The sequence below is a fragment of the Sinocyclocheilus grahami genome, unplaced genomic scaffold (genome assembly GCF_001515645.1).
Source record: "Sinocyclocheilus grahami isolate Dianchi unplaced genomic scaffold, SAMN03320097.WGS_v1.1 scaffold203.1, whole genome shotgun sequence".
In the NCBI taxonomy this organism is placed as follows: Eukaryota; Metazoa; Chordata; class Actinopteri; order Cypriniformes; family Cyprinidae; genus Sinocyclocheilus; species Sinocyclocheilus grahami.
In genome coordinates this window covers 1,395,782-1,405,713 of record NW_015505382.1, presented here as the reverse complement: position 1 = coordinate 1,405,713, position 9,932 = coordinate 1,395,782, and the positions used below count along the sequence as shown (strand labels likewise).

The following is a 9,932-nucleotide window of genomic DNA, read 5'->3' as shown; positions in this document are numbered from 1 at the left end:
GTCGTCGCGGGCGATGTGCGGCGCACCGTCTCGATCAGGCTCCTGAAGTCCCTCTTCAGCGTCTCCGTCTGCCGCAGCTTGGTGTCGTTAGCCCCCGCGTGAAGCACGACCGCTCCGGGGCTCTCGTTGCCCTTCAGGATCGTGGGTATCTGCACAGAAACATCGAGAACACGAGCACCAGGGAAACAGTGAGTGTGCACTTTACCTTCAGCTAACGTAGCACGGACGTGCTGGATAATGGAGTCTCCGATGATCACAGCGTCGCATTCCGTCTCACGGAGGGGAGCGAAGCGGTTCCGGGTGGAGATCTCGAAGACCGGAGGGGGAGAGGTCGTCGCCCAGGGGCCTGGCTCGCGTCTTCCACTGCGGGTGCACCCAGGGTCCTGGTGCCGGAGTGAAGGACATCTGGGAAGATCGCGTCCTGGGTGCACCGGGCCTGTGCAGAGAAACACACGGAGTAGAGGTGGTGGGAGTGTTAGTATCGCGCGGTATACTTACCCCTGACTTGTGAACGTCAGCCCGGGATGTTTCCAGCACGGCTCTCCGTTCTCGCAGCTGGGCCAGAATATTACATGTATTTTTTAATCTCTTTTTGAAGCTGCTATTGATGTGGTTTGTAACCTAGCTATATGAAACAAATTTCACATCCATAGTTAAATCCTTATTGTTATTGTTGCAATTGGAAAATTTTGTTGAACCTAATCCCTAATTTCTTAGTTTGTTTCGGCTTTGCTAAGGGCAATTGTTTGCAATTTTTATTTAGGAATGTCCATAATCCCAGCTAATACCTTTGGTTTGCTTCAGATCGCTTTGCTTTTTATATGCAACCTTTGTTTTTGCAGTGTTTTGTGTTTTATGAGATAAAATTCTATCAGTGTTTGTGTTTTCTGACTGGTGTTTCTATGGAGGTCAGTTGATATAATGGCTAAACGTAATATTTTGTTTCAATCTTTCATTGAGTTCCTGTTGTGCTAGATTCTCCCAAACCAATGCAGCTATGTCAATCACCAAAAGTCAAACACCAAAAAAGATGCTGTATCAGCGTAACACTGTTACAGCAGAGTCCTGTTCTCTTGATTCAGAATGGGTTCTTCACATTCCTTCTCTTTACAGAAAGAGGCTGTTTTTAGATTCAATATATTTTCACAGACTATAAGCTATAAGATAAAAAAGCTAGGAAAATCAATATCCAATCCATGACAAAAAAGAACCGCAGCATCAAGAAGGGAGTTTGTTCTCTGTCCTTGTGTATCAGAAAAGATAATAGATCGCATAAAATTGAGTGTTGGCCCAAACTCTTGTCAGACTTAACCTGCCCTTGAGTTTCATGTTTCTTGAGATGTTGTTCTCTTAAAGGGGTCATATGATTCTGCTAAAAAGAACATTATTTTATGTATTTGGTGTATTGAAATGTGTTTATGCGGTTTAAGGATCAAAAAACACATTATTTTCCACATACTGAACATTATTGTTTCTCCTCTATGCCCCGCCTGTCTGAAACGACGAAAATGTTACAGACCTCACCATACTGTGAAGCCCTGTCCGGCCGGAGCGACGAGACAAAAACATTAAAACCTGTTATAGACGAATGCATTTGTTGCATCCAGTGGGGGCGTAATTACTGATTATAATGACTTATACTGTCTTTTTACGCATGGCGTTGCATCGCGCCCCGTAAACATAAAACCATGTCTGCATTTGTGATCGGAGAAATGACAAACAACAAGTGCTACTCTACACTGCTCAAAACTCACGTTTGACTCATCAGTGGCAATTTCTTTAAATATAAAAAACGTACTTGGCGTCTGTGAGTCAGAACAGCCAGCATTGTAGTCTAATCTCCCAGGAAACAGTCCTCCATAAAATGTGTTGCACACATCTGAATATTTGGGTTGAAGTGTTCTGGAACAGTGTTGTAAATACAACTTAACCACTGATTTCTAGTCGTGTCCTCTTTTGGAAGGCCAAACAAAGTAGTTTCGCTTTCACAACGAAACAGCGTCACACACGGCGGGGCTAGAGTGAGCGGCGGCGGCCTAGAGCAAGCGGAGGCCAGCGGCTAGAGTGAGGAACGGTCGGCGGGATGAGTGAGCAGAGGCCTGGCGGGCTTATTTTTTTCTTTAATGCTAAATGAGGAAAAAACAGAGGCCATTGTTTTTAGCCACCCAAATAATTCCACAAAACATTTATTAGATGCGAGCCCTCTGGCATCGTATTTGAAAAAAACAGTAAGAGATTTAGGCTTCCTAATTGATAATAACCTAAAATTAGATAAGCAAATTTACTTTTTTTTTTATAATTTGCGTTTATTAGCCAAAGTTAAACCATTCTTAACAAACTCAGACTCTGAAAGAGTAATCCATGCCTTTATTCTATCATGGCTGGATTTCTGTAATTCTTTGTATTCTGGCATCACCACCACATCTTTGTCTCGACTACAATCAGTACAAAATGCTGCGGCGAGGTTACTAAAAAAGGTAAAGAAATATGAATCAATTACCCCTGTGTTAGTTTCTTTAAATTGGCTCCCAGTCCATTTTAGAATTAAATATAAAATGTTATTGTTCGTGTTAAAATCTTTAAACAACCAGGCCCCATTGTATTTGGCAAACCTTTTAATCCCATATAATCCTCCTAGAACATTACGATCAGAGAATCAAAAATTACTTGTAGTGCCTAGAACAAATAGCCTATATAAAGGCGATCGGGCCTTCGCTGTGATAGGGCCGAGACTTTGGAATGAGTTGCCCCTGCCGATCAGGTCTGCCAAATCACTGTCAATTTTTAAGAAACTGTTGAAAGCACATCTAATGTTGGTAGCATACAATGATTGATGTGGTGTTTTATATGTCGATGTGGTGTTTTATGTTGTCGATGTTCGTTTCCATTCTTGTACTTTTTATGTAAAGCACTTTGGTTAGCACCTCGGTTGTGTTTTAAATGGTGCTATATAAATAAACGAACAAGAACCACATGTGACAACCCTGGGCTGGACTCCGCTTCGTCCACGGTGAAAGTTGATCCGGCGATCCACAGCGCGAAGTTGATGTATTTCCTCAGTGACCTGCACGGATCAGCTGTAGGCATGACGAAGCGGATATGGTCCTCTTTTGGAAGGCCAAACAAAGTTTGCTTTCACAACGAAACACAGCGTCTCCACAGCATGGTGGCGGCGGCAACAATACTACAGCGAGCATAAAAGTTACGCCTTCTTTCTTTGCATGAACATTTGGGCGGCGTTATGCAAATCTTCCCACATCGTGACGTAGACATGTGGAGGCGTGTTGGAATGAGCTGTTTTAGGTAGGCTTGGTTGACTCTTAACTTTTATAAAGAATATCTCTTTGGATTTGAGACTTTAGACTTTCAACTTTACAGATCATCTTTATGCACCAAGAGCTTGTAACACTCCAAAGAGAAAGGAAAAATTTAAATTGCATCATATGACCCCTTTAATAAGAGTTATTGATTGACCAGCATGATCCAGTGGACGCTGAATAGTTGGTGAGGGATGGTGATCAGCAGCAACAAGTCGTATTGCGTAGTTAACACAAGATACATGGACATGTGAATTGATGGATGGGTAGTTGATCTGTGATCTTGATGGTAGTTAGAAGATGTGCTGAATGCCTACACTCAGTGAAGAAGATGAAGGCTGTTAGAGGAGTGATAATGAAGTAAGTCTGGACTTTTACATTGAAGCATTGATTCCATCAGTATTCTGAGTGTGTGTACATGTTAGAATGAGGCAACCAGTCTGAATCACTGAATCACTAATAGTTTTTTATCACTTTCTCTGGCAATCCAGACTGTAATGAAGCCAGCTTGTTGGTTTCCATCATTTTATGTGTCAGAACATAGATTTTCTGTCACAGCACTGGGTAAGAATATGAAAAAAGAGCACAATTAATGACCGTAAAACTTTTAACAAAATTTTGCAAAAGCAGACAGGATGTCCATTATCTCATAATGTAACCAATATCTTGATGGTAGCTTATATGACATACAATGATTACAACACTGCCACAAGAAAGCCCCGGTGAATTATTTTGACAAGTGCCATTTTATGACATAACATTGAAAAGTTGGGGTAAGAGTTTTTTTTAATTTTTATAATTTAATACTTTTATTCATCAAGAGTGCATTAAATTATCAAAACTGACAGTGCAGACATGCATAATTTTACAAAACATTCTATTCATCAAAGAATTCCAGAAAAAAATATTAGTTTCCACAAAAATATTAGGCAGCAAAAATGTTTTCAACATTGATAATATTAAGAAATGTTTGTAGAGCAGCAAATCAGCATATTAGAGTGATTTCTGAAGGATCATGTGAACTGAAAAATGCTGAAAATTCAGCTTTGTCATCACAGGAATAAATTACATTTTAAAATATATTAAAATAGAAAACTGTTATTTTAAATTGTAATAATATTTCACAATATTACTGATTTATTTCATTTTTTGACTATAGCAGCCTATAGGTGAACATGAGACTTTTTTCAAAAACCTTAAAGGGGTGGTTGATTGCGATTTCACTTTTTTTAACGTTAGTTAGTGTGTAATGTTGCTAGGGATGTAACGATTACCGGATTACAATAAATGATAAATCATGATAAAATTCCCCACGGTTAATATTACCGTTTCATCTTTTAATTATCATTAAAACCGTATTAGATTAGCACTCTTTTAAAACCTCCCAGCTTTTCCGCCCTGTTTTCACTCAAAACGAGTGCTAAGGGAATTATACAAATGAATATATGAATTAATTAATTATATGAATGTACCTCTGAAGGTTCTGAAGGTCTTCAGGAACGATTCGATGGCATTTTGTTTTCATCTTCACTCCATGTAATACCTAAAGGAAGTGTTCTTAATCGCAATACTGCTTTGTCCACGGAGGTTACGGGAAACAGCTGTAATTCAGCTTTTCCATAAGCGCCACCTGCTGTCAGCGAGTGGATTTACAGAGACCTACATTTACATTCAGCCTGTGTGCAGTTTCTGTCTGGCCAAAAACGGACCAAATTTGCATGCCCTGCTGTAAATTTTGACCGGTTGATGAAAAACAAGCTTATGTGGATTCTACACATTTAAACAACTCAGATAAGTTATCTAGAATTATTTATGGAGCAGATAAAATACATATAATCATTTATTAATCAATTATCATTTTGACATATCGTTTCTTTATTTAAAGGCTGAAATGTGAGGTTGACCTTTTTATGAAACTTTTTCAAAGCTTTATTTGAACATTTACATTAGATATTTCAACATGCTATTAAACTGTTGTCAGTCAAGTTGTCATTTAAAATCCGAACATCATTGGTAATGTTAATGTTTTATTGATTATGCAAAGAAAAAGTCATTTTATTTGTTGTTTGTTGATTTTTAAATAAAAAACTTGAAGTGATTTATGTGTCAGTACTTTTAGAACATCTCCAGCACATTTTAACAATACCGTGATAATACTGATAACCGTGATAAATTTGGTCTCTATAATCGTGATAAGAAATTTTTATACCGTTACATCCCTAAATGTTGCTGTTTGAGCAAAAAACAATGTCTGCAAAGTTACGAAGCTGAAAGATCAATGCAAACGGAGATATCGTCTTTTAAAATTCTGGCTGTTTAATGCCTACAAAAATGGCTGGTAGAGACTACAACAAGTTACTTCCCGGGTTCGTGACATCAAAAACCCTGATAAACCCCGCCCTTGGGAAAAGGCAGCAAAGGGGGCGAGTCCATGCTGCGCTGCTTTAGAGAAGAGGAAGCGAAAACTAGAGGTGCAAGTAAAAATCTATTTATATATGAATCGCGATTCTGTCTTCTAACGATTCTAATGGAGTCACAAGTTTCAAAATAAATGTTTTAAAGCAGCAGTTCTTAATACTGTTCCTCGCGTCCCCCTGCTCTGCACATGCTATGCATCTCTCTCTCTCTCTCTCTCTCTCTCTCTAGAAACATAGAATGTTTATTAGAAAAACGAATAAGAAAGCTTGGAGGAACGGCATAGGCTACACCTTGATGTAAAATAAAATAAATAAATTACACAAAATTTAAATAAACTGAAAATCAGCAAACACTGTTGAACCAAATAAATAAGAAACAAATGTTTAAAAAAAACTTCCAAAATCACCTTAGATAAATGGCAAAAGTCAACAGGCTTTTCAAAATCCCAAATATTGCGAAACAGGCGCTTTTGCATTTCGTTTCTAAATGAAATCATCCGCTATCATCTTGTCTGTCTCACCTCACTCTTCTTGTCAGTCAGCTCGACTCACTCTCCTCACTGGAGAAATGAAATCTGTGATGCGACTGTTGTTCGGCATGCTGCATTGATCAGCTGAATTCAGTGTTTAATTGTACTGTCTGTTCTCTAACTGAACTAAATTATTTTTATTACTATAAAAAAAATCCAAACATTGTTGGGGACAGTGCCACGGTGGGCCAGTGATGTAAACGGTGTTGCGGCTTAACACACCGTCAACACCGACTATCACTAGCTTCCATCTATTGCGAAAGGCATTGCCTTAACTGAAACTAAAACCATAAAAAAACATTTTCATTACTTGAAATAAAATAAACATTAACTGAAATAAAATAAAATAAATTATAAACATATTATTTCAGCTATAATTGCCAGAGCAACATTTCTCCAGCTAGCATTTTGCCTTCTGTAGAGGACATTATTTTTTTAGCGATTTCTCTGGAACCTTACTTGTCACAGTCCTGTACAGAGCACATTCAGGGCTTTTCAGAGATACCAAAATGATTGGAGGTTTGACTATGACCACTCCCTCTCCTTGGTCTTTAAAAATGGCTGACATTAATTTAGTGATCAAATTTAACACCCTTATGGAAATATGATAATATTTTGTAATGATCATTTAAATATGACACATTTTCAAATTGTTTATATTAAATTGCATAAATCAACATCTCCTGAAAATGTATTTTTAATTGTATAAAAAACAAAAAATGGTTTGTGATTAAAACAAAATTCCCACTGGTTTCGCCGTTTCATGTCTTGTGTTTTTATAATTTTTTTTAAAAACAGGACTTTTAAAAGTGCTGGTGTCCTCTTCAGAGGACATAGCATAAAATATAATTAAATTTTTTTTTATTATAATTTTTCACATTTTTTCTTATGCTCTAACAATGTAATGACATGAAAAAATACTAAAGTCACAAACTTTTTTTCCCCTGGAAGTCAGGAGGTTCATACAAAAATAACTACAACTAAATAAACTCAAACTAAAGGCTAAAATGTAATAAAAACGGTATAGACATAACTAATAAAAAACCAATAAAAATGACCAAAATTAATAAAGCTTTAACTAAAATTAAATAAAACAAAACTGTAATGGTATCATTGATACACTGTAAAAAAAATTTTTTTTCAGTTTAAAAATTCAATGTTTAATTCGATGTGCTAATTCATTGAATTCAGTTTGTGACTTTCTAAATTAAATGAAAATTGTTACACCACTATTTTTTTAAAGGGTACTAAAAACACTGCTTTAAAGGTGCATGTGCTTTAGTCGGACCAAAATACAGATTTTTAGCCTGGTGTGTGCAAAAACAGAAACATAGAATATTAAAATATGGTTGTGAGATTTTGTTGGTGTTTGACATGTTTCTGAAATGTAAGCTTGGCAATCAGTTTTAAAGATTTTGGTCATTCAGGTAGACTAGAAAATACATGCCCATGGGCTTTACAAAGAAAACCCCTGAGTAAATCAGTACTTGTGTTGTAAGCTATGCTAAGTTAGACCTTGATCGCAAGTAGCAGAATTAAGTATACGTTTACTACTTTTTATATATGTATGATATTTGGACACATGTATGTCATGCCAGCCACCCCCAAAGCTACACAAAAGAAGCATTTTCTTCTCCTCCCTTTTCTGAGCTCAGTGTAAGAGAAAAAGGGAGAGAGAGGGGGATACAAAGAATGGATTGTGTGAAATGGGTCTTGTGACAGTATTCAGGCAGCAAGGCTCCAAGGATGGAGGGATGTGGGGAGCAGAGCGCTGTGCGTGTGTGTTTGTGGAGGGGAGCGCTTATCTAGTGGCCAACTTAGGCGTAAGCTGTCAGGCCGAGGTCACGTGACCACCGTTGTCATGACGAGCAAGCGTCACCCCGTGTACAATGCTCAGCCGTGCAGTTCACCAGACAATCAGAGGCTTAGACTGAGCTCTACACTACTCTACACTTACACTTCATTTCATTCTGCTTTCACAGCCCTAATATGACTCTAATATAATATCGTGCTTTATAACGACTGCAGTACACTTTCAAAACATTTTTGGATATTTCAAATCACTTACATTTGTTTCAACATCAAGGTATTATATTAATAACTAATCAAAATTACACTGTTAAAAACGTTTTTTTTTTTTTCAAAGTTGTAAATAAAACAAAGTTTTTGGTCTTTCTATTTCCAAATTTTACATTTAACTTCATGTATTACATGCTGTTTCTTTGTAATTATTTGTGAAATTTACTAGCAATTTCTGAGTGAAAATTGTTTCACCACCAAATATTTTCCAATGTAGCTCATATATAAATGCTTAGTCGACAAATAACTTTCTAAAAAGTAATCTATTACTTTTTTATAATCATCAAGGTGTTATATTATATTATATTACATTATATTAGAAAGAATGTCGATAAAATAAAACTTTAATTCAAGTTATACGGCATATTAACCTCTTAAGACCCGAGAAAAGATTTTTTGGAAAAAAATTTTTTTTTTCATGTCTTTACATTGTTTAGAGCATAAAAAATGCTCTAACATTCATAAGTTATGCTATGTCCTCGGTAGAGGACATCGGGACTCAATAAAAGAAAGAAAAAAAAAAAGACATGAATGAACATGCATAGGCGAAAACAATAGATTTTTTAAATCACCAATACATTTTTAGTTTTCAGGATTTTGTTTTTACCAAACTTTGTATAAAGATGATTCTCAACTATGTTATAACAGAATGATTTGATATACCATTTTTCTTTCTATAAACTAAATCAGATTTGCATATTAATGTGTTTTGGGGGCAACATGTAATGAAAAAAGAAGTGTAATAATGGGAGTAATATTTGACTAGATTTTCATAATAATATATAATATTTCATAGAATATTGAAACATAATTTCTTTCCCTATTCATTTGTTATGTCTCCCAAAATGCTAATAAACGTGCTTTTAGTCCCAGTGTCCTCATATGTACATGTATGAAATCAACATCCTGTTTCGTAACAGAAAGTCATATTTTTATTTGAAACCCCATAACATTTTCCTGAGATGTTGATTTATGACAGCCAGTTTAAAAATTTGATTTAAATAATAATTACAAAATATGATCATATTTCCATAAGAGTGTCACTAAATTAATATCAGCCATATTTGAAGACCAAGGAGAGGGAGTGGTCATGGTGAAACATCCAAACATTTAGTATCTCTGAAAAGCCCTGAATGTGCTCTGTACAGGACATCTAGACTTAAAACTGTGGCATGTATAGTCTCAGAGAAATACACCAAAATATAATGTCCTCATATGAGGTCACAGGGTCTCAGGAGGTTTTAATAAATAAATTTGATCATAATTAGCCTAACATATAATTACTTAGTAAGATAAGCCCCCAAATTAACATAATTCAAAGACTTTACATTATTGTGAAAGTGGTTTTAAAGGTCAGATTTTTGTTATATAGTCTTTATTTCCATTTCCATTTGTAATCTGCAGGTAGTTTTCTTTTTTTAGTTTAGTTAAAGGGGGTCATATGATGTGATTTCAAGTTTTCCTTTCTCTTTGGAGTGTTACAAGCTGTTCGTGAATGGATAAGATCCCTAAAGTTGCAAAGACTAAAGTCTCAAACCCAAAGAGATATTCTTTATAAAAGTTAAGACTCGTCCACGCCCTCCTAAAAC

At 36.2% G+C, this 9,932-nt stretch overlaps 1 protein-coding gene across 1 annotated transcript in view; it reads left to right on the top strand.

Annotated features, from left to right (window-relative positions):
- Window positions 1-9,932, top strand: part of tlcd3a (TLC domain containing 3A) — a 32,420-nt gene that overhangs the window by 9,339 nt on the left and 13,149 nt on the right. The window contains exon 2 of the mRNA XM_016285903.1: window positions 5,023-5,027. Coding sequence (XP_016141389.1) covers window positions 5,023-5,027 — 5 coding nt within the window. The remainder of the gene's footprint in view (window positions 1-5,022; window positions 5,028-9,932) is intronic.